The 25,800-nt window shown below is 47.2% G+C and overlaps 1 protein-coding gene across 2 annotated transcripts in view; it reads left to right on the top strand.

Annotated features, from left to right (window-relative positions):
• LOC133345579 (uncharacterized) overlaps positions 1 to 23,255 on the top strand; it is a 98,207-nt gene extending 74,952 nt beyond the window's left edge. For both annotated transcript variants that reach the window (XM_061556483.1, XM_061556484.1), the window contains 6 exons: positions 2,673 to 2,777; positions 4,089 to 4,241; positions 8,517 to 8,642; positions 14,958 to 15,135; positions 18,715 to 18,910; positions 23,048 to 23,255. In XM_061556483.1, the coding sequence (XP_061412467.1) occupies positions 2,673 to 2,777; positions 4,089 to 4,241; positions 8,517 to 8,642; positions 14,958 to 15,135; positions 18,715 to 18,910; positions 23,048 to 23,072 (783 nt within the window). In that variant the 3' untranslated portion in view covers positions 23,073 to 23,255. The remainder of the gene's footprint in view (positions 1 to 2,672; positions 2,778 to 4,088; positions 4,242 to 8,516; positions 8,643 to 14,957; positions 15,136 to 18,714; positions 18,911 to 23,047) is intronic.
• The last annotated feature ends 2,545 nt before the right edge of the window (positions 23,256 to 25,800 follow it).

The following is a 25,800-nucleotide window of genomic DNA, read 5'->3' as shown; positions in this document are numbered from 1 at the left end:
TGCATGATTCTTATTTGCATGTTTAATACTCACACTAATACTATCCGGGCATAGTGGCACAGGCATATTTATAATCAGACTACTGCTTGCATAGTGCCACACGCCTATAGCCTTTAGCGGCATCATTGTTTGACCGCTCATCTGCACGAGACACAAACTTCCATATCTTTGACGTGGCCTGAGCAATGGGCTCAGAAAGGCGTTGACCTATCCACATGGATGTTGGGATTGCTCGAGACCAGCGTTGACCTATCCACATGGATGTTGGGATTGCTCGAGACCGGCGTTGACCTGTCCACATGGATGTTGGGATTGCTCGAGACCAGCGTTGACCTATCCACATGGATGTTGGGATTGCTCGAGACCAGCGTTGACCTATCCACATGGATGTTGGGATTGCTCGAGACCAGCGTTGACCTATCCACATGGATGTTGGGATTGCTCGAGACCAGCGTTGACCTATCCACCTGGATGTTGGGATTGCTCGAGACCAGCGTTGACCTGTCCACATGGATGTTGGGATTGCTCGAGACCGGCGTTGACCTATCCACATGGATGTTGGGATTGCTCGAGACCAGCGTTGACCTGTCCACATGGATGTTGGGATTGCTCGAGACCAGCGTTGACCTATCCACATGGATGTTGGGATTGCTCGAGACCGGCGTTGACCTATCCACATGGATGTTGGGATTGCTCGAGACCAGCGTTGACCTATCCACATGGATGTTGGGATTGCTCGAGACCAGCGTTGACCTGTCCACATGGATGTTGGGATTGCTCGAGACCAGCGTTGACCTATCCACATGGATGTTGGGATTGCTCGAGACCAGCGTTGACCTGTCCACATGGATGTTGGGATTGCTCGAGACCAGCGTTGACCTGTCCACATGGATGTTGGGATTGCTCGAGACCAGCGTTGACCTGTCCACATGGATGTTGGGATTGCTCGAGACCAGCGTTGACCTATCCACATGGATGTTGGGATTGCTCGAGACCAGCGTTGACCTATCCACATGGATGTTGGGATTGCTCGAGACCAGCGTTGACCTGTCCACATGGATGTTGGGATTGCTCGAGACCAGCGTTGACCTGTCCACATGGATGTTGGGATTGCTCGAGACCAGCGTTGACCTGTCCACATGGATGTTGGGATTGCTCGAGACCAGCGTTGACCTGTCCACATGGATGTTGGGATTGCTCGAGACCAGCGTTGACCTGTCCACATGGATGTTGGGATTGCTCGAGACCAGCGTTGACCTATCCACATGGATGTTGGGATTGCTCGAGACCAGCGTTGACCTGTCCACATGGATGTTGGGATTGCTCGAGACCAGCGTTGACCTGTCCACATGGATGTTGGGATTGCTCGAGACCAGCGTTGACCTATCCACATGGATGTTGGGATTGCTCGAGACCGGCGTTGACCTGTCCACATGGATGTTGGGATTGCTCGAGACCGGCGTTGACCTATCCACATGGATGTTGGGATTGCTCGAGACCAGCGTTGACCTATCCACATGGATGTTGGGATTGCTCGAGACCAGCGTTGGTTGGGATTGCTCGAGACCAGCGTTGACCTGTCCACATGGATGTTGGGATTGCTCGAGACCAGCGTTGACCTATCCACATGGATGTTGGGATTGCTCGAGACCAGCGTTGACCTGTCCACATGGATGTTGGGATTGCTCGAGACCAGCGTTGACCTGTCCACATGGATGTTGGGATTGCTCGAGACCAGCGTTGACCTATCCACATGGATGTTGGGATTGCTCGAGACCGGCGTTGACCTGTCCACATGGATGTTGGGATTGCTCGAGACCGGCGTTGACCTATCCACATGGATGTTGGGATTGCTCGAGACCAGCGTTGACCTATCCACATGGATGTTGGGATTGCTCGAGACCAGCGTTGACCTATCCACATGGATGTTGGGATTGCTCGAGACCAGCGTTGACCTGTCCACATGGATGTTGGGATTGCTCGAGACCAGCGTTGACCTATCCACATGGATGTTGGGATTGCTCGAGACCAGCGTTGACCTATCCACATGGATGTTGGGATTGCTCGAGACCAGCGTTGACCTATCCACATGGATGTTGGGATTGCTCGAGACCGGCAACATGTGGTTTTGTCCTTAGTACTGTGGTTTCCTCCCACTCAAAAAATAAATTAGAAAACTAGAAATGCTGTGAGAATGATTTTAATAACAATCTTTGTGTGCACCAGCAAAATCCTCACCGAGTTATTTTTCCGGAGGGTCCTGCATTGGGATGACCAATTTAATTCATCATTATTTGCCTTCGTCTTGTCAAAAACCAGACTACCCAAAGAATAACTACACGTGAACGGGGATAACACTGAGAGCTCTTTGCTGAAAGATTCCAGAATCTATTGCCGCATTTCCATCTCTCGGCCATGTAAAATTGACATTAAATGTGTTTAATATTTTCTCTTGCAATTTTAATAATTGTTTTGCTGATGGATTTAATCCATCGCTGCTGCTGCTACCATCTCACGGGCGCCGCACATACACCTGGCATTCCCAGGCAGTCTCCCATCCCAGCAAGAAGCAGGCTAAAACCCTGCTTAGCTTGCGAGCTCGAGCACACTCGGGGTGCAGTGGTCGTGTCGTGATCATCGCCGGGTGCTCTCCCCTCGTGTGGGTGCTCCAGGGCTGCCTGTGGAAGTTCATCGCTGAGCGCTACACGGACGAGCTGGAGGGAGAGGCCGCCCACCATTTCCTCAGCGCGGTTACGAAGCACGGCGCCTCCAACAAGGTACCACAACAACAACAAAGACAAAGATCCCCCGTCTAGCCTTAACCACTGGCGGGGCAAGTGGGGGGGGGGGTGGCACGTGCCCCCCCAATGATCCGATCGAAATCCCTAATTTCGATCGGATCATTGGGGTTTATTAGTAATAAATCGGCATTTTGTGACCCCCACTGCCACTGAGTAGCATATTATTACGTGCCAGGGACTCTATGAGATGACAGGACAATAGTCTGAGTCCATAATTGGCAATAAGTAACGGCAAAGCGGTTGTAAGTGACTCACAGAATTGTGCGCAGTTGCGTATACAGCACACGACTTCCCTGAAGGCATCAACAGCTTCAGCGAGCGCGATGCCGATCACACAACGCTGCTCGAATTTGACCCTCGATCGATGGCTGCGCCATCACCGCACACGCGTCGAATGAAAAGCAAAGTACAAGTCCTTACTTACTAACAACTCCTCTATCATTTTTTATTGCTGGAGGGATTGCCCCCATTGGCCTTAACAGACTGTTGGGGCAAGTGCTGTTAGCGAGCAGCACCTATGAAGGCCGGCACGGCACACAAGGGCGGTGGGTGACCAGCACCGCGCCAGGCCGCCTTTGTCTCCTCATTTGAAGCTGAGTCGACCTAGGAGAGGCTCAGCACCGGTTCAGATAATCGTCAATGGTATTGGCCGTGAGTGGGAATCGAACTCGGGTCACCGGGTTTGTAGCGCAGCGCACTAACCATTACACAACCCCTCCCCAGGCTGCAAAAACGCAAGCAAATACTTCCAAACGCACGCACACACATGCACGCACATGCATGCACGCACACGCATGCACGCACACGCATGCATGCGCACTCAATCGCCCGCAGTGGGAAACAAATCCCGGTTTGTTTTGCTGTGTCCTGTTCGTAACTGTCAAGTGGCTGGGTATTAAACAACAAAATGAGATGCACAGCAGAACTAAGAATAATAATGCCATTTATTCATTATCCAGGAAAGCCTCACTGAGCCTCAATGCTTAACGGGAGGACGGCCATGCATCAGGGTGATTGACCAACAGCGTAAACGAGCGTTCGGCGTGTGGGCCGAAACCGGAGAGCCCCGGAGAAAGCCCGCAGCACGTACGAGGAGATCAATCTCCAGAGCGCCGATAGATTCAACATGATCCATTGCTGTACCGCCATCGTCCGACCACCACGCAGCCTGGTCCCAGGCAGAGAGTCGTGCCATCGTTGTGCCGTTCCTGATGCCCGTGGCGGAACGCCTAAGCGATCGTCGCCGTTGTGTCGGAACTTGGCAAACCGCGGTGGCCGTCGTCGCAGCTGTGCAGGGTTTTCGCGCTGGCGCTGAGCGGCGCTCTGGACGGAGCCGCCGTGCGCTACGCGAGCCTCCTCGCCGAGGCGGCGGGCTGCGTGACGTGGGGCGGCGTCGTGGATTTCTACGAGCTCGCGTCCGCGCTCTACCCCTTCCTGCAGGTACGGCCGCGCGTCGCACACCGCGCACGCCGCGCGAGCGTCGGTTGCAGTGCGGCACGGTTCGGAATTTGCGTGGCAGCGCCAAAAAGGAGCATCAGTCAGCAGCTCGAGGCACTGCACAGGATTTTTTTTTTGTTACCATTACTATTTAAACTATAAACATTGTTTTTTTATCATACCAGGTAAAGCCCACCGCTTTACTCTTTTTTTCCTGGCCACAAATGATAGCTGAACGAAGTGGCTCATCACGTGGAAATGTACAGCAGGCAAATACTCGAAAACGCACGCTTCTACAAGCTGGAGCGTCCGCATCATGGGGATGGAAGGCAGGTGTTTTATGATTTGTTAAAGATGCGACCAGGATGACGTCGCACGTGCGGCTACGGCGCTGCGTCACGAGCCACGGAGAGCAGTGAAGCAAAATCAATTGTCGTCCTCAATTTTTTTGTCCCCACGTCCAATTGGTCGAATAAACTCCACGATCCTCTTGGCATGGAGGAGGCCCTCTTCCAGCAGGAATGACAGAGGGCTGTACACACACGTACACACACGTACACACACGTGAACCCAACAAAGTTTACAATGCAGCCACGTGTGTGTCGGTTATTGGAAGCATTGTTACGGCGCAATGCATTGCTTTGTATGTGAATCATTTTGTATGACATCATCACATGGCTTCTGGATGTATGACATATATACATTTTTTAAGTTAATTCATCTGCACGCTGAACTGATGTATGTTCCGGTCACAATGTAAAAATTATCTTGTCTCGCATTGCCCTGAATCTCAAACTGCGTTGCGTACATGTGCACGTGTGCTCACGTGTTCAGTGCCTTGGAAATCAACTGCTGGATGAAGGTCTCATTCTGTGTTGATCATGTATTGTTCTTTAAACCATACTTCACCACGCTGCTCAGTGTAGATATGACTGCATGCCGCCGATGTTAGCCATGGTTGGGAATTGAACTCCGGTGCCCACGGTCGTAAGCACGGTGCAATTGTCACGTATGTCACGTGACCAGCCCTGCAATTACCCAGAAAGCAATACAAGCATCGCAAAGCGAACGTGACAACGCTCAATCGCTCGCTCGGTCGGTCGCCCGCCCGCCGCTTGTCGGCGGAACAAAGCGCAGCGCGAGGCGATCCGCGGACTCCGTCTCCTGAAATAGGAATCCGCATCCTGTTAATTGTGCGGACGCAGATCTCATCGTTAAAATTGCGAAGCCCGCGGTCCCTGCGGCCACACCAAGGCACGGCAAACAGAAACTGTTCCTCAATTATCGCGAGCGGGGAGCGGCGCTTGTTTACGCCAACTGCTGGTGAGCCTGAGCTGACACGGAGTCTTCACATCACCTGCTCATTGGTGCCAGACCAATTTGATTTAGAAAATTTGCACCAGTTTTTTTTCTCCCTTTTTTTTTCCTCCTCCCCCCCCCCCTTAACACTTCTTGGCGTCGGCTCCGACTCCGTTCGTAGTCTCACCGCGTACGATGGCGAGTGGCCGTGTCTGCGAGAGAAAGACACCAGGGTGCCAAGTAAATTCACCGCTGGTGGAAAGCCTCCACGCGTGTCATTTGGGTAGAGGTTATTTTTCTACCGATAACAAATACTTCACCACACCAATCGGTGTGGGTTGGTGAAGGGCCGAACCCAGTGATCGCCTAATATTTGACTTTGCTCTGGCTGGGAATCTAACGGAGGCCACCACGTTCCTGCCCCAGCGTACCACCTCATTCACATTTATTACGAGAGGTTAACTGCTCAGACAAACTACTCGGAGGAAATGTAATTCCGGTGGTGTAAGGATGCGTCTAATAATCGATTGATGTCGATTCTTTGAGCTCGCAATATTCGTACATGCTGTGTGGAATGGGTTCACGTGACCCGCGCACTCGCTGGAGGCCGCTAATATCCGCCACTGTGCTTTTAAAGGGTAGAACGGAGCCTTGCATCGGATGGCAACCCCTGAATCGCAGCGATCCAGCACATAGGCGGTCCGTTCCGACGGCCACCAACCCCTCGCGAGTCACGTGTCGATATTTTTTTCACCAGCTGGGATGAACGAGTGAACGAGCGAAGAGGTTGGGTCCCTTCATCGCGGGGGTGATAATTATTTGTCCACCGAGGCGTTCGTCTTCTTGGTTCTTTCGGTAAAGTCACGTAGAAGGGAAATAATAAAATAATAAAAAGAAAACATAATAAAATAATTCTCACGACGTTTCGGCCACAACGCAAGCAGCCGTCCACAGGTGAAGAACAGGTTTGTCGGAAAGACAGACAACGCAAGCAGCCGTCCTCAGGTGAAGAACAGGTCTGTCGGAAAGACAGACCTGTTCTTCACCTGAGGACGGCTGCTTGCGTTGTGGCCGTGAGAATTATTTATATTATGTTTTATTTTAATTAATTTATTATTTCCCTTCTAAGTGACTTTACCGAAAGAACCAAGAAGATGAATCCCTGCAGTCACGAAAGCTTTAAATCGAAATTCGCCGAGGCGTTGTCGCGCACTCGCCCTCACCTGGTGTGTACACTGCCCTGTGCTGTGTGTGCTCTCCTTGGTAGAGCTTGTTGTGCCAGCACAGCTACGTGTCAGCTGTGCTTTTGTGTGTACAAGGATACAATGCTAAATTGGCGTTCCGCATTTTGTCAATATCACTCGGCCATAGTTATATTTTGCGTTTCTCACGCGGTGTATTTGAAGCAATGCAGCTGCTATTCACTCTATGATGCTTGCGGCCAGCTGTTTTATCGCGATATTAATTTGCGTCGTTATCGCTGTAGCGAGGCTTTACGCAGGAGGTGCGCGTTCGCAGCCTCGAGCATTGTTTTCAACAGCGGAGTTAAAATCTAGAGACCCGAATGTCGGTCCGTAAATCGGTCATTCAAATGTAGAGAGAATTAACAGAGCGAACTAAGTGTTTTTTTTTGTTACGTGCGTAAGCGCACACTGATGAATGTGGGTGTGCCGTTGCATCGATTCTTCAATTTATTTGTTCAATCAGGTGAGAACTCGAAGAGACCAGGCTAAGTCTCATTTGCAAGAGTGAACTGAGTCACACAACTTACGAAGGCAAAAACATCAATTAAATCGATCTTTGCACTTTACGACGCGTGAATTGAACCGTGCAAAGGACAAATGGATTACTTTTTACTTATGTACATTGTACGTAACCAGATCGTTTGACCCCTGCTACTACTAGAGGCTGCTACATTCACCACCATTTAAATATATGTAACATAAAACACCTGAATTGTAAGAAATCATCAAATCGCCAAGGGTTGTGCGATGCTATGCCGGTGTTTGCCACGTGGCAGCCAAACTGAAACGCGTTCATTCTGAGAATTGAGGATTTACCAGATTAAGTGAACAAACTAATTTAGTACGACCATCATCAATCCGCCGCGCCTGAGAACCCGGGTTAAGCATGGGTGGCTGAAACGCGCATGCAAGCCCAGCATCTCGGCAGCGTTCATATTTAGCCACAACCTAAGATCCAAAAATCGACAACCAAAAATCTGTCACAAAAGAATAAAACGACATGTGTATGCATGTACCTTCTTGGTTCTTTCGGTAAAGTCACGTAGAAGGGAAATAATAAAATAATAAAAATAATTCTCACGACGTTTCGGCCACAATGCAAGCAGCCGTCCTCAGGTGAAGACCAGGTTTGTCGGGGACTTTACCGAAAGAACCAAGAAGATGAATCCCTGCAGTCACGAAAGCTTTAAATCGAAATTTTTTGCATGTACCGTTGAACTTCTCTCCCGCCGTACTAAGCCAACCGTGCTCAGCAGAGGTGCGGGTCAAACACGTGGCCAAGGCCGTTTGGTAGTTAAATTGCCAAAATGGTTTAAGTGACGGCGCGCTATTTTGCGCAATTCGAGCAGGTAGTTACGCACGCGCAACGGACGCTCGTTGCCATGCCACTCGTGGCCACAATTGCCCGAGCGGTGAAGCCGACTGCAACGCCGCTTTAAACCGCTCGCAAACAAGTACCGGTGGAGCGCCGCCTTCGTTCGCCGTGCTCTAACGAACGCGAGGGGACACGGCGTTACGAGCGCGTGCGCCGATGCTCGCTCAGCTGGAGGAGGATGTGGAATCTCTGGCTATGGGGAGGGGGGGGGGTACGTGTTACGCAGCGGTACGCGCGTGACCGTACATCGCAAGTGTACTACGTTCGCGATGCGGAGATGAATGAAAGAATGAGTGGGGCGCGTTTGGATGGATGAACGTTCCATGAGCGTGCGTCCGCCGTTATTCCCGCCTCCCGCAGGAGGAGGATTTGGACGAGCTGGCGATGGGATTTGCCGCGTTCAGCGAAAACTCCTTCACCGAGCGGCTCGTGCTGGAGTTCCTGCTGCAGCGCGTCATTGGGAACGCGGATCCGGCCTTCGCGGAGGTAGCGCTCGCAAACCCAAACCAACACCGCCTCTGCAGACACGGGGGTTGGCTGCGACATCGTGTTTCACGATGCGATGCGCGGATATCGACTTTGGCGATACGACTACGACCGGGACGTCGGTTCCCGCGGATAAATTGTTTAGATGTGCCGCACGTGAAATCATCCGCACGAGAATGGTTTATTTCTGAGATCCTCGAACTGGTATGCACGTTATATGCGATGTGTACGTATCGACTAATGCACCGAATACAACTGTCGCTGTGAGATGTAAAAAAAAAATACTAAAAAGTATCCATTTGTTTTTAATAGAATCGTGATAATCCATAAAAAATCTGGTTGTGTGAATCCATTCCTGCCTAATCAAACAGGCACCAGGGCAATCTCAATAGGGGAATTATACATTAGGGTCCCCTGTCCCAAGGCCTTAATCCAGCAGTGGATAGATCATGGCTGATGACGATGGTGATGATGATGATGACATAAGGGTCATTTACAACTGTGGAGGTGCAGCGGTGGTGCAGTGATTACCGCAATGCACTACGAACTCGGAGACCCGAGTTCGATTTATGGCCACGGCTAACATCAGTGGCGAGTGGCATACGCATGGGTCCAGGGTCCCCCCTTTACAGGACCACACTATAGTGAAGTATGGTCAAAGAACCCCTATAACTGATATTGCGTTGGGAAGGTCTTCATCCAGCATTGGAATGACAACGGGCTGTGAACGTTGTAATTGTTATTTAGAGTACTTTACCTAGTAAACAAATTATGCAAATTTGTTCAGCTTCTTACAGTTTGTGCACCTTGTACGGTGCTGCGTTGATTGGCAGATGACCAAAGTGCAATGTCCTTCAGCAGTCAAGCCGAGCACGAGCAGTTGAGAAAGTTCACATCGGATCATCGTGTGAGCATGAATTTGGAGGTGAAATAGGTCAACGCTGCAATGTAGCACGGCTGGTCTGGCGGCAGTGCTTCCCACTCACAATCGTCTCAGTTGAATTCCGAGCCAGAGATCACTCCCGGCCAAACTTGAAATTCTATCTATTGAGATATGAATGCGAAACCCTCTCGTATGGGTGAGCAGACCGCGGGTGCAGATGTGGTTCTTTACGCACAGCGCTCGTGACACCTGGGGTGGCAAATATCCGCCGTGGTAAGTGTCCACCCTTGGCACTGTCCACTCTGGGGATGGCATTTAGTACGTTTTCATGCTGTCATATTCTTAGGTTTTTTTCGGTAAAGTCACGCAGGTAAAAAAATTAAAATTAATAAGAGTAAAATAAAAATAAAATAAAAATCACGACGTTTCGGAGGCAACACAAGCTTCCGTCTTCAGGTGGACGTTTCGGAGGCAACACAAGCTTCCGTCTTCAGGTGGAAGACGGAAGCTTGTGTTGCCTCCGAAACGTCGTGATTTTTATTTTATTTTTATTTTACTTTTATTAATTTTATTTTTTTACCGACGTGACTTTACCGAAAAAACATAAGAATATGAATACTTGCAGTCATGAAAGCTTCAAATCTAGAATTCATGCTGTCAGTTTTAAACTTTCTGTTTATTTTCATAATCCGTGGACATTTCATATCACGTTATTTAGCAAGTAAAAACAACATTCTCTATCAAACACGTGATCAATTTAATAAACGTTCTCTGTTATAAAGCTACTATGGGGGCCTTGCTATCATAGACAATTGTGATGAAGATAAAACATGACTTAAAGCTTTCGTGACTGCAGGAATTCATATTCTCGGGTCTTTCGGTAAAGTCACGTAGATAGGTTCAAAGAAATTAATAAAAAAAATAACAGAAAACTACGACGTTTCGATCGCAACACAAGCGTTTCGCAAGCGTATCTTCGTGACTTTACCGAAAGACCCAAGAATAAGATAAACTAGATAAGATAAAATAAGATAAGTTATAGAAAAATAATAGTTCGTATTTGCCACCCCATGGGGTACCCATAAGGCACTTCTGGGCAAATGGATCAAGGACCGTGCAGTGAGAGAGCTTCGAGCTTTGTCTACTGCGCGAAACTAAATGGCTTATGACTGTTTACAATTTGCATCGTTCAGGCGGGGGCCACAGACAACCTTGTATGTATGTCATGAAGTGTTAAAAATCAGGCAAACCTTTGTTTGTAATTACACTATTCTCGATATTGACTCTGCCGAAAAGACACTTGGCTTTTGATATCAGTTGGCGCCTTGTGGACACATTGTGTAAACAGCGTAACAATAAACGACCGCGCCAGGGACAAAATAATACGCGGGTGTTAGTTACGGTGTAAAGACAGAAGGCTTAATATTAATCACGCGTGACACTTTACTAAACACACAGGAGGTCGGCGGATGAAAAAAAAACAAGGGGGAGCAGCTGGAAATGCTACCTTTCTTAAATGTTTACGTAACAAGACCAAGGTCTATGTGTTCCTGGTCTGAGAATGTATAACGACACTCCGCTGTCGTTGAGCCGGCTGCGTTTGTCCAGGATGCTCGCGTAAATTATTTGACATAATGGCATAAGTTTTTTTGTTTGTTTAGAACTCAAGACGATAACAATTTAATAGACTGAACGAACAAATATCGAGCTCCACAGAAGCAGACGTTGTAATCTTCGGCCTAACGTATTTCTAATTGTCATGCTTTGTCTTATCTCATTACGAGCACGTTGTTTTGTATACCGTGGTCGGTGGTGGTGGTGGTGGGGAATTTCCAAAACATTTATTGAAGTTGATAATAGGTTTTTCCCCTTTTTCTGGCAACAAAACTGGTGTTAAGATGTTGAAACACCAAACTGAAACCTTTTTACAAGGAATAATGTCTGCATTGACCACAATGCTTGTGGTCAGAATGCAAACAAAAACACATACTGTGATATATACTCTTAGTTCTTTCGGTAAAGTCACGTAGGTAAAAAATGAAATTTAAATTAATAAAATAAAATAAAAATTACGACGTTTCGGAGGCAACACAAGTCTCCGTCATCAGCTTCAAATCTAGAAACATACTCTGATAATATATCCATTGTCTTTGAAACTGATTGGTCCACACCAGAGACAGCCAAAAGGTCTAACACTGTTCGAGACGAGGCTTAAAAGAAAGCTGTCTCTGGTGTGGACCATTCAGTTTTCTTGTAAAAGGTTTCAGTTTGGTGTTTTAACATCTTAACACCTGTTTTGTTGGCAGAAAAAAGTGGAAAAACTTATTAGCATATTTTGGTACTGGCAACCGAGGTCCCATTTATTGAATTGTCATCCAAAAGTTGCAAACGTGGAGAGTAATTGTTATAACTTCACGATGCATGTTTGGTTGAAACGTTTGTCTGCTTCACGCAGAGCTCCTTTCTGCGAATGACCACGCTTGTTGCATATTAATAGTCGTGACATTTCTCACGTCACGAGCAGCGGCGTGGTGGTTAGCGCATGGATGCAATCAACCTTTCCACCTGAATTCGAATTCCCGGCCAGGGATAACATCAGCGTCGAGTGATACCTAACAGTAGAGGACCCCCCTCTGCCCCCCCCCCCCCCCCCATCCAGCTTCACCAACCTGAACTGACCAGCGTGGTGAAGTATGGGTGAAATGAATCCCACAGCAGACACGGACACAGTGTGGGTGGCCTTCAGCCAGTAGCTGATTGACGTGAATTATATTGCATTATAATTATTTTATTACTCAAATGAGCATTGAGTTTTTTTTTTTACCATCCCTGAGCCAGTGGTGAAATTCCGCATTGCTATGGCGGGGCCAAGTGGATCCATAGGGCGGCCCACTGTTGACTTCCCGACATAGTGGTTGTCATTGTATCAACCGGGAAGCAATAATGGGTTGATTCAACCAGCGAATCAGGGATTGCACCATTCATCGCACCAAATGGCATATCGCGTCCACGCCGCACGGACGAGGGGGCGTTGGTCAGGATGCTGTCCGCAATCGTACGGCGGTCGAGTGTGCGTGGCCGTCACTCGGAGTATTTTGCGGTTAACAGGCAGCGGTTTGAAAGCGATCTCTTAAAGACGATACGGTTTGAAATGTGCAGGGTGCCACCCCCTCCTCCGCCGCCGCTATTGTTGTGTAACACCGTATGATTGCTTTGTTATTTATCGTGGCCAATTTGTGTTTGTTTTGTTAGAATCAGTACAGCGGCTCTTACATTTCAAAGCCGCCCCCTTTTCTCCGTATCCTCTTCTCTCTTATGAACACCACAAAACGATGAAATCCAAAACCGCGCGTTTACGTTTATTTGACCTAAAAATTTGTTTTTCACCTGCTTAATAAGTGCGGCGACAAAATAAATATTCCACCGTCCCCTCCCATTCGTTCTCCGCCACACCTTATAATTCGAGTGTAGGAATATAATACCCCGCCGTACGCACGACCAACAAACATCCCAGCACCTGTGAGTCGCCGGGTCACTTTTACGCACAGCTGGATTGTACCCGCCAGTGTTTCTCATTTCTGTTCGGTGCCGTAACTATTATTTTTATTTCATCATGGGACCTCCTTTGCCAGTATCAAAATATACTAATAGGGTTTTTCCCCTTTTTTCTGGCAACAAAAACTGACACCTTTTGCAAGGAATCATGCTTACATTAACCATAATACTTGCAGTCAAATGCAAACAAAAAACAATACTCTGATAATTTATGCATTGTCTTTGAAACGGATTGGTCCACACCAGGGACAGCTTTCTTTAGAGCCTAGTCTCATATGGTGTTCGACCAGATGACGCCAAAATGCGCCTTTTGGCTTTTTCTCATATGGTGTTCGACCAGATGACGCCAAAAGGCGCCTTTTGGCGTCATCTGGTCGAACACCATATGAGACTAGGCTCTAAAGAAAGCTGTCTCTGGTGTGTTTCAAAGACAATGCATACATTATCAGAGTATTGTTTTTTGTTTGCATTTGACTGCAAATATTGTGGTTAATGTAAGCATGATTCCTTGCAAAAGGTGTCAGTTTTTGTTGCCAGAAAAAAGGGGAAAAACCCTATTAGTGTATTATTATTTTTTTCATTTTTTACCTACGTGACTCTGCGATGCATTTTCTGGTCGTACAGCCTGTAGTTGAGCACGGCGTTGAGTAGCTCGCTTCATCAGAAGATACAATTATTTGTCGATACAAATCATGATGATATATTTAGAACAATATATTATTAACGTATGTTGAACTTCTTTCGCACCGTACGTAGCCAACCGTGCGAATCGGAGGTGTAGGAATATATTATATAATAAACATATCATTCTATTTTCTCCCTCCTGACGTTTTATGATACTCAGCAAGGCTAACCACTGCTCCCCTCTTCCTTGCCAAGTGCATGATGACTTTGCACCCAAATACTTGCAGCATCGACGATCCAGGAACCCCTTGACAATTCTGTGTTCACTCATTGCAGAAAGTGGCTTCAGACTTGAGCAATTGGCGAGCACAATATGATTGCATAATGCACGCTGATTACCATATGAATAACCCAACCAGCAATGTATATCCATTGTCATTCATATGCATTCACTAATCCCCCCCCCCATTCGCATGTGAAGGGCTCGCAAGTGACGTCATCACAAATATCCCTCTATTTAAGAAACGAAATAGGATTTCTCCACAAATCTGGCTGTCCGCCTCATGATGATCCTTGTGGTTATTCCTGGCGAAACGTCGTACTCAGATTGTAAATGTTGTGGTTTTGCTCCCGAACACACTACCGGTGTGCTGTACTAGTAACGAATTGTCACGTTGTTTACTTGACAAACCTTACTAATTGGCTGTGTCGGGTGGTGGCGGGTTTAACGACACATTTACGCGACCTAACCCAAAACACCTATATTGTGGATGATGTTGATCTCGAAAGCCTGTGTTAATTTGACAATGATTGTTTAAAATCTGACTTCATTGCAGAGCAGTACGCCTGCTCGCTCTTGGGCTTTAAGATGAACACTTCCCTCCAAAACGTCTTATTGTGCTCGTGCGTTGCTTCAGATGCTTCCGCGTGCAAACAGCATCCTGCGTCACGAGCCCAGACAGGACCCCCTGACCTGGCGATGCACACATGAGTGGAAGGGAAAGAAGAGTATAAGGGGGGAGACAAAACCAAACTAAGTGGATAAATGCAGCGGTAGAACGCCTAGAAAAGAGAGGATTGAGACTGAATGAAGCCGTAATACGGCTAAAGAAAGAGGACAAAGGCAGACATTTGTTTGGAGCCGTCATCACTAATGAGCTGCTGTAAGGGACGGATGATTGCTTTAATTGGGTCGATGTAAGTTGATTTAATCTGTGCGACCTGTCGCCCGTCTGTGTGTGAGCGCCTCCCAGTGGGAGTCCAGGCTTGCGGTGCATGCTGGGAAGGGGGTGGGTCACATGACGGTGGCGGAGCTGGCAGGTGCCCTGGAGGGCTCCCCATTGGCTGGCGGGGAAGAGCTGTGGCGCCACCTGATGCAGCAGACGGCTGCCCGGCTGCACAGCGGGAACATCCCCCTGCAGAACGTGGCTCGTATCCTGGCCGCAGATTATAATCACGCGTACACACACACGTGCGCGAACGGTAACCTTGATATTCTTATCGTTGTCATCGTCACTGTCATCATCATTACAATAACCCGAATCGTCACCATTATGAGAATCGTTTTTACAACAAACACCGTCGTTATTTCCCTGTCATTTTCACCATTGCCACCGTCATTGGAATGAATAAAAACCATCATTGTAATCACCGCCATCGTCACCGTCATCTTCATCCCCACTGGGGTGATAAAATGAAAAGTGCCTGGGTCAGGGTGTGCAGACATTGGCGCTCGGGAGACACCTGTGTCCGCGTCGTGTGTCTTGCTCAAGCCCACTTACCATCTCCGATATATATATGGATGTATGTTCAACTTCTTTCACACCGTACAACGCCAACGGTGCTAATCGGAGGTGCGGGGGAAGGACAACAAACTAGCCCACATGTTCCTCTTCATGCCTCTCGGTGTATTTAAACTATAAAAAATATATATGCTACCAGGTAAGGCCCACTGAGTTATATAGTTTTCTTTCAAATGATAGCTCAACAAAGTGGCTTATCACGTGGAAATGTATCGCAGTCAAATTCTCTAAACGCATGTTTCTAAATGTGGAGGGAAAAACCGGAGGACCCAGAAAAAAAGCCACGCAATGACGGGGAGAACATGGAAAGTCCAAATATACAGGCGTCAGGGTTGGGATCAAACCTGCAACCTCATGTATACCGGGTGAGGTAGTTAACATCTCACCACCATGGCGCCCACGGTATGTATCTCTACGAGCCTTTTTTTATTAGCACGGTTGGCTATGTACGGTGCAAAAGATGTTCAACATTCATACGCTTTGTTCCCTCTCTCATGTCGAGTTGTACCATGTGCTCTGATCCATATTTAATAGGTTGGCTATATGCACTGATTGAAACCTTTCTCCCTCGAGCACATTGCTACGCCACAATTCGTGATCAGATTCAGCTTCTCAAAAGCAAAACAAGCTGGTGTACGTTTCTCTACCAGCTTTATTCCAATTGCTAAACAATTCATAAATATGCCACCAACACTTAACTGCCTTTTTGTTTCTGAAAGGTTTTTCCGCAGCAGAGTTCGCGAATGGTCGGACTGCGTGAGCGGCGCTGTTGAGTTTGACGGCAGAGCAATGAACACGGTTTTAGCGCGAGGTCTATAAACAGGCCGGCACCAATGTAACGTTTGTTTTATTTTGAAGCCCCAAATATAGTGGTAATGATATAATCGAACGCGCGCGCGTTGATGTTAACCGGTGAGTGTATTGAAGAAAAAAAAAATAACAAGTGCGAGCTTTCATACACCTTTAATTTCCTTCCCGGAATGTTTTTTGACCGCCGATCGGCGCAAGTTAGACAGCAAACGCGGCTTGTTGTGGCTATATACTCTTAGTTTTTTCGGTAAAGTCATGTAGGTAAAAAATAAAATGAAAATTAATACAAATAAAATAATAAATTATTGTTTTATTTTTATAAAACATGAAATAAAAATTAATACAAATAAAATAATAAATTATTATTTTATTTTTATTAACTTTAATTTCATTTTTACCTACGTGACTTTACCGAAAAAACTTAAGAGTATGAATCCTTGCAGTCACGAAAGCTTCAAATCTAGAATTGTTGTGACTACTTTGTTTTGTGGTTTATTGCCTCGGCCGGTGTATTGTTTTTTTTGTTATTGCTTTTACATATTTTGCACGCCAGTTGCAAAAGCGGGCCGTAGAATCCGCACGGATGTAATCGTTAGGCCGCTGCCTGAGAGGAGGTGCGAATGTGGTGACAAAACCCTCCGTCTGCCGGAGAAGGTGTGAAGAGCTGCGTCGATCCCGGCAGAAGTAAACAGCAAAAGAGAGAGGGGGGGCTCCGGCATGAAAACGCACCGCATCATTATCGTGGCAAATTAAACGGCGCGCGTATTTTCACTCAAGTTCTGCAGCACGCAGTGAAGCGAATAAGACAGCGCGTCCAGACTAATTTTAGACAACAATTGATACGACGATGAAAACATCCAAGCGTCAACTTTTTTCTTGTAAACGGTAGAACAATCAGTATACATCGGGAGGAGCTGTCGAAAAGTTTTGAGAATAGAACTCGTCAGCCTAGTGAGGCAAGCAGCTTTCTGGTTTTCTTATTTTGATGATAATGAAAGGTAAGAAAATTAGTGGGCACGTATATTTTCAGCGTCATACTGGTGCTAGTGAGGTAGTATTTAGCATTTACTAAACTAAACTTGTTTTTTTTATTTTACCAGGTAAGGACCACTGAGCTATATATATATGATTGTGGCCTGCTTGTTTTCATAATGACTATATCATCCTCAAACCTGAGATGGTTAACATTTTATTTCTTTATGTTTGTATACTTTTTTTCCCTCTCCAATCATATATTATAATATCATGTTATGATGTCGCTGTGAAAAACACTTGGCAACGGAGCATCTGCAGGTCCGACTCCCCTTCCAATGTGCTGCGTCGTTACTTAAATAATTATTTTTTAATTTTGTATTCAGGCTATTAATTTGCTTTGTGAGGTCAGGGAAGACTTTCCACCACATCAAACGCCTCTTCAATGTCTACAAAGACTCGCCGTAATCGCATTTTAATTCACTATCCTTTCCAGAATACGGTTTATAGTATTGATGTGTGTCCAAAGGTAGATGAACCTTTCCTAAACCCAGCGTAATCGTGTGGGTGGTTAACCCAAATATGCCCATTATTTTGTTCCGAATGATCTTCCTGAGCAATTTACATGCGTGCGCAGTAAGTGGCTCAAAATGACAAGGGTGCAGCCCTGAAAGTACTTGGCTAGCAGAATGGCCTCCGCTACAGAGAGAGATTTAGAGAGCCCCTCGAAAGGGTATTTGGCCTACTCTTCCACGACTGGCCAGATGTCTTGGAAGAGGTGGGAATGCCCACACTTCACCTCACTACTGTTCCGCCGGGACATTAAACCGTCGACATTGCAAGTACAATGTGCGACCGAAACTAAACTATTTTTATTTTACCAGGAAAGGCCCACTGAGCTGTATGGCTCTTTTTCAGAAGCGACCTGGCCAACGAAGTGGCTTATCATGTGGAAATGTATAGCAGCCAAATACTCTTAAACGCATGTTTCTTAACCTTTACTGCAACCGGCACGCACCTCTTCTCAGAAAGGGCATTTCGCATCCCCAGGGGGCGCGTGCACCCCTGGTTAAGAACCACTGCTCTGGACGCGTGATGTTGATTCTAAATGTGGAGGGAAAAACCGGAAGACCCGGAGAAAAATCCTTGCTACCACAGGGAGACATGCAAACTCCAAATAAACAGCAGCAGGCGTCAGAGTCGGGATCGAACCCACAACCTCTTGTATACCAGGAGAGGTAGTTACCATCTCGCCACCGTGGTGGCCTGTTATTTTACGAGGACACGGATTCGATGCGAATGGGCCTCTCGTTCACCGACGATTCTTGTCGCCGAGAACCTTCGACAGCGCCGCCGTCGCGAACTTTATTTTGCTGTCTCGCTCCGTGGCCTCGGCAAGGGCGTTCCCTTGACAAGCGTTCGCCAGAAATCATGACGTATCTCTCCCTGTTGCAAGAAATCCCGACGCTGAGAGGGAGGTTTAAGCAGCAACACCCTGGTGTCGGGGTGGAGGCGGAGAGGACGGTGGAAGGTGAAAAGGCGACCCTGTTTTCCTTGGAACAAGACAGGGGTCGTCCTATGACCTATTCTCGCCTTCGGCGTATCGGGCTTCACCTGGCCAGGTCAGCGCATCGTATGACACCTCACGAGTTGCATTTGGCTGGGTGCTGTCACAGCTGTGTTGTCCGCGTCGGTGGCGCAGCCGTAAAGTGTACAGGCGGTGCAACTGCACTGGGGGGAGGGGGGCATGTGCAGGGGGCATGGGCCAGAGGAGGGGCCAGATGGAGGGAAAATAGAATTGGGCAAGGGACCCCGCGCCAGCCTTGCTATGCTGCTGATTAATGCAATAAATACAACCCTTTTGTCAGTCCACTGCTGGATGGAGGCCTCATAATCAGTGCCGGATGAAGCTAGTGCGGGGCCTGTAGCATATGTTATAAAGGGGCCCTAAATAAAATAAAACATTAAAACACAAATTTGTAACTTGCATAGTAAAGTAATTGTATTTTTTTCATTTCATATACAGCCAGATAATACGACAAATCGATAACCTTAAACACCCAGTCGTTCATAAAAGTTGAAGGCGGTATAGTACTATAGTAATTGAGCAAGTGCAGAATCAATGAACCGGAATTGATAGCGTGAAAGCATTTAGTGCGGGGCCCTTGAAAGTGCGGGGCCCGTAGCCACATATGTAGCTACTTTTGCTACTCGGATAATCCGGCATTGCTCCTGATGCCGTTTCATCAGGGTTTAGCCAGACTTTACTATGCTGGTTCATGCGAGTTTGTCAAGGGGGAGGAGGTGGGCCCGGCCGGACTGCTTCAGATATCACTTTCCACCGATATTAGCTGTGGCCGGGAACTCACATTCCGGCCCGACCATCCGTCTCGCGTCTGCACTGATCTCACCGCTCCATCTCCACGGTGGTGTCCACCTCCATACTTTGGCTTGCCAGTCTGCCACCAGTCTTGTCCAATCGGCCATCATTGCATCTTGCGATGCGTCCTTCCTTGGCAATGTAAATATAGTTGCTGTTGTTGTTGCAGTTTGTAACCGTAAAAGCCATCACAGGCTTGCCTTTGGGGATTTACACCAAGGTTTACATGCAATGTGTTGGGATAAGTGGTAAATTGCATTTCATTCCGTCCGTAAGTCCACCACTTCGCCAGCGCGTAACATTTGACAGGTTGGTCACTTAATAAATGGCGAATAATTGGGGGGGGGATTACAAAAAAAACCAATGGCGAATGCTCGAGGAGTTAATAAACAATTGTGTCTGCTCCGTCGGCCAATCGTGTAACGCGATACTGCTCAAGCCTCTCGTAATCGGGGCTCCGATGTGCACGAGAGTGGCTCCTCGTCGTTGCCAGCGCCGCGGTCAACAGAGCCACCTTTTGTGAGCCTCCAAACTTTTTGGGGAAATGCCTCGGCAGCAGCTAAGAGGGCAAGGCGTGGTGACAAAGAGTTCAGTATGCTCACGTAACGTCTGTTGCTATCCATTAAAGTAGCTCCATTAGAGAGGAATTTGAATCAAATGATTAAGTCTTACGTATGACCAGGGCCGGATTAAAAATGTAACTAAACTAGAATTTTTTTTTCCAGGTAAAGCCCATTGAGCTACGTAGCTCTTTTTAAGAAGTGACCTGGCCACAAATGATAGCTCAATGAAGTGGCTTATCGTGTGCAAATTTATAGCAGCCAAATACGGTAAACGCACGTTTCTAAATGTGGAAGGAAAAACTGGAGGACCCGGAGAAAAATCCACGTGACCACTGAGAGAACATAAGGTTACGAGTGCCCAAAGGCTAATAGGAAGCAAAGGCATATGTTTGTAGTAAATATTGCAATCAAAAATGATGAAGTCATCAAAGATATGCATTTACTTTCCTATGGAAAATTGACAAATGCATTCGACTCAAGGTACATTCATGGAACGTAAATCACTCACCGCACTCTTTTCTTAAAACAAATGCATTTTTTCGATTTAAAGCTTTCGTGACTGCAGGGATTCATCTTCTTGGTTCTTTCGGTAAAGTCACGTAGAAGGGAAATAATAAAATAATAAAAAAACAACATAATAAAATACAATTCTCACGACGTTTCGGCCACAACGCAAGCAGCCGTCCTCGGGTGAAGAACAGGTCTGTCGGAAAGACAGCGTCTGAATGAACACCACCAGGCTTGGAGCGTATATTTAAGCTGGGTTGGAGGGGGGGAAGAGCGCCTTGACACGTCGTGAGAATTATTTTATTATGTTTTATTTTTAATATTTTATTATTTCCCTTCTACGTGAGTTTACAGAAAGAACCAAGAAGAAAAAAAAACAAATGCAGTTACTTAATTTTTTTCTTAGCTTTAGCTGTGGCACACGTCATGAATGCTGTCACCGTAATTCAAAGACAAAGAATGTTCCGATGGCCACGCGACCATCGCTCATTGTGGAATGGAGTCACGATAGCAGGGTCTATAAAATACGAGCGCCTAAGGCTCGTAAGCCTATGGGTTGATCCGGCCCTGCCTATGACCAAATCACCTGGTATGCACCCGATCGATCACATTCGATCTCGGAAGCTAAGCAGATATTGAGCCTGGATAGTGCTTTGATGTGCGACCACGACGCACCCGAAAAGGTTATCGTAGGGCTTGCAGGGCTATGTGCTGGGCCGTGTCAGAAAAAAATCCATCGTTCAGCTGTACTTCTATGCTCTCACGTCTCTTCACTCCCTGTCTCCACAAACCCGCAAATGACCAGCGCGGGGGAAGTATGGTCAAACAAACCCCCCCCCTACTATCAGCAAGTTGGGGGAGGGGGGCATCATCCAGCAGTGGATTGCCAAAATATGACTGCGCATGTTACGTGTACAATAAATAAGCTTTACCTGTTGCTGTTTGTAGTCGTCAGCATTGCTGGAAGTTAACCAGGGAGGTCTCAGCCAGGCCATCACGTTGACATTATAAATACCGTAATTACCGCACCAATTTTGATAACCGACTTCCCAGATGGCATTTGTGTAACTCAAGCCTCCAGGCTCCGGGGGGCGAGGGGGGGGCACTACTGTTACAGATAGACTTTCGCATTCCACATCTGCAAAAAACAAAACGGAACGGACCAGATTCATCGAAACCCGTTGGAAACATGGAGAGGGCTGCATTGTGCGCTTCAAAGCCATAACCTCGACCATTATTACCTTGCAATAATCTGACCTTAATGAGGCCTGCCAATTATCTCATCGTGTACGGTGACGTTTTAGGAAGAAAATTACACTTCTCTGCGGCTTTTTTTTTCTCTCTCCCCCATTTCTTCTAAGTTTTTTTCCCCCCTTCTTCTCCCGTGCAAGTATGCGCCTGTGTGCTGGGTGCGGGCAAGCCATTAACGGGGCCATTAGCCTGATTTATTGAGGCCCTGAGGGCGAATCTCGCTAAGTGCCCATCTCCAGCCTAACAAAGCAATAAAACCCAGTGAGGCCGGGTCACACCTGTTGCTTGGTTAAAAGCTCGATTCTTTTTTTTATGCGTCATGATGATCATCGTTATCGTAAGCCGTGATCTACCCACTGCTGGTTGAAAGCAATTGCCATTTGTCACCGTTCAGCGATATAACAAAGGCAAATATGCCCCCCCCCCCTCCACCAGACGGTTAGCGAGCACCTATTAAGGGTGGTACGGCACACGAAGAGGTGGTTTAGCCAGCACCGCAATCCGCTTAGCACCTGCCCACTCGCCGGTTTCATCGCTCAATCTCCACGATGGATGTCCTCTTTGGGGCTCGTTGTTCCTCCCTTGGCTGACACTCCGTCGTTAGTCTCGATCACCGGCTCATGTCCCCTCTCGCGACCACCTGTCACGCCTTGCCAAAGCCCACGTATTTTTTTTTTGACAGTGAAAATGATGTCTCTAACCCTCCTGCGTCCATTCTCTTAATCCACGTGTTCCTCTTTTTTGTATCGGTTTAATTCCAACCCTGCGTCTTACCATGCCGTCTGTGTGAACTTTTGATGCAAGTGATTTAAAAAAAGGCGTTGCACGTACGAAGTGGGTTTGATTATGATTGTGTGATTGCCAATGCTTAAATTTAATAAAACAAAAAAATATATATTTCGTTATTTACGCGAGAAAGCTTATTTGCACAATTTTCTTTTATATTTTTGATAAAAAATGTCTGCATTGATGTCTTTGTGTTTTTTGCATCTCTCTCTTATTCACTGTCCCTACCCCCCTCACCCCCTCCCTTGGTTCCCCACCCTAATCCTAATCAGGCAAAGGGAAGCTATCCAGACGTAGGAGGATTACCGAACGAATGGCTGCACCGAACACACACGTTCAAGACAAAAAACTAAATTACGGAGATGCAAATAAAAACAACGATCGTGTTTTCGCCTTGTAACGTGCCAGGAAGATTGTCTGTAAACACACATTTTATCAAGTGATGGATCTGGGGAGGTGGATGTTTACATTTGCCGTGCAGAGGAAAATACATAATTTTGATTAATTAATAAAGATTTCAAGATATTTGAAGACGTTTTGTTCGCCCGTGTGTGTGCGAGCGCGTGTGTGTGTTTGTGCGGAGCGGTAGTGTAGCGGTTAGCGCGCTGCGCTATGAACCTGGCGACTCGGGTTCGATTCCCGCTCACGGCCAACACCAGTGACGATTATCTGAACCGGTCCTGGGCCTCCCCTAGGTCGACTCAGCCTTAAATGAGTACCTGGTGCGGTGTGTAAACATCGCCACTGGGGAGACAAAGGCGGTAGGGCGTGATGCTGGCCACCCACCCCCTCGTGTACCGTTCCGGCCTTCATAGGTGCTCGCTAACAGCACTTGCCCCTACAGTCTGTTAAGGCTATACGGGGGATCTTTGTCTTTATCTTTGTGTGTTTGTGTGTCCTTGCAGCCACGCGCACGCAAGCTTGCTCGAGTGCACGCACACGCACGCACGAGCACAATCATGCGCTCACGTATACAGTCGCTTTTGTAATTATCTCCCAAAAGTTTTTTTGGTGAACACAGTTCGTTAGCCCGACCCACCCACCCACCCCGCTCAAACTCCACGTGCTCCCGTTTCGCTTCAGCCTCGTGAACTTATCCGAGTTGTAACCGTAAACGCGTACGCGCGGGTCAAGCTATTTAACGTTCGGGTGGCTCAGCCATCGAGTGTGCAGGCGGTGCAACTGCGCTGGAGGTCCACAGGTTGGAGGGGTCCAGGCACGGGACTATGGATAGAGGGGGAAAGTATTTTATTTGGGGGGAAGGGGGGGCTGCCCATTTCATACCTTGCACCAGGGCCTGTGCCAACCACGCTAATGGCCGCTCCTTGCACGTGGTGGTGGAGTTGCCCAATTTGTACTTTGTATGATGAGTGTCATTGCTGTGTCATCGTTATAGCATTCTCAGGATGTTTTGCTAAAAATAGGGTCGGAGATGACAAACGTGACCCTGTTCCCCTTTGACTTAGTAGCGATTCGGATAAGCAGTAATGGATGGGATGACAATGGCCTATTTGCTCTTTCTGTAAAGCCCTGCCGAAATATGTAGCATTTTGTTCGTGCCAGTAAACGTGGTCGTGATTTATGACTGCAGTTGGCGAGCAGAATATTATCACAAAACAAGCGGCCACGGCGACATCACAATGCCACGTTACATGACTGCATGCAAACAGTTGTTTTTGCCGAACGAAAACTAATTAACATCGATGAAAAGGACACAATTTTATTTTGTTTCCAAACAAACACGCTGTGTGTGTGTGTAGATGTCTAATTTGCTGTTTTCAGGGCCGTCTAAGACTGAAGAGGATTGCAGGCACAGGCTGTCACCGCTCTGAGTAGATACCTTTACATTCAAGTCAGCCCGGGGACGTTTATGGACATTAAACTGTCAGCCTTTTGAAGGATGCATTTTAATAAACGCGCACAAAAAAGACACGTGGAGAAAACCTGCTGATCTCGTCTTTTCAAATATACAAAAATAATCGCCTCTCTTGCTTAAGAAGCAAGCGTTTGCCCCCTGTGGCCGAGTTGTCCGTGTGATTAACACCACGAGGCATTTACAAGCCTTCGTGGGTTCGCTGACAAACGAACCCCAGGTGCGAGCGATTTGTCCAGTCTTAATCCTGTGCCGACTCTCCCACTCACTCTTTCTTGGGAGGGGAGTTGGGGAAGGGGGACGAGTAGGGGGGGGGGGTCTCTTCTGTACCTGGTAAATCAGCACCGACGACTTTTACATCGATTCCTCTCGTCCCTAACCTTGGCATGGGCGAGCGGTCGCACAGTGGTTTAGCACGATTGGCTTCGCGCGAAATAAGTTAAGCATAAGTACATTATCCACTGCGTTGTAAACCCAGCCACCCGAGTTTGCCAGCCGTGGTTAAAATCAGTGGCAAGTGGAACCTGCCACGGGTCTTAGAATAAACCCGTGGCAGTCACCGAATTCCCTAATAATATTGTGCGCTGTTATTTCTGTGCGTGTGTTATGTCGGTTTTATATTGCGAGAAGATCTGAATTAAACATGAAAGTCAAACATTGTCATGAACATTTAACATTAAAACAGGACATTTTGCAATCTCTTCGGGAAATGATTATGTAAACATATGTTAAAATTATTATTTTGCATTAATGTGGCTGGGTGCTTCAAAGGTCAGAGGCATTGAGTTGGCACCACGAAAGCCCTGGGTTGGAATCCAGGTTTTAGCCACCAATGCAGTGAATGCATGATCTCAGCCCAGCTACCAAGTGACTGCACACACACATTCAAAAAAATATCGCCATCAAATTAAATTAGATTTTTCACACGAGCAAAATTACATCTCTGAGAATTAATAAAATATTGCTTTGTCTGTCACATGACAAACACATATCTGCAGCAGTGCATGTGGGGACATGTGCTCCCTAGCTTGTGGATACAACAAAAAATGCCACTTGATGGAATTTCAGAAGTAAGTCTGTAATATATTCTTCCGTGGGCCACTCTCTTAGACGGCTCAGTGTGAGAGTTCCGCGCGGATACTTTGTCTCGCG

The sequence above is a fragment of the Lethenteron reissneri genome, chromosome 22 (genome assembly GCF_015708825.2).
Source record: "Lethenteron reissneri isolate LAM-NWPU_2019-01 chromosome 22, ASM1570882v1, whole genome shotgun sequence".
Taxonomy (NCBI): domain Eukaryota; kingdom Metazoa; phylum Chordata; class Hyperoartia; order Petromyzontiformes; family Petromyzontidae; genus Lethenteron; species Lethenteron reissneri.
This window is presented reverse-complemented; position numbering and strand designations above follow the sequence as displayed.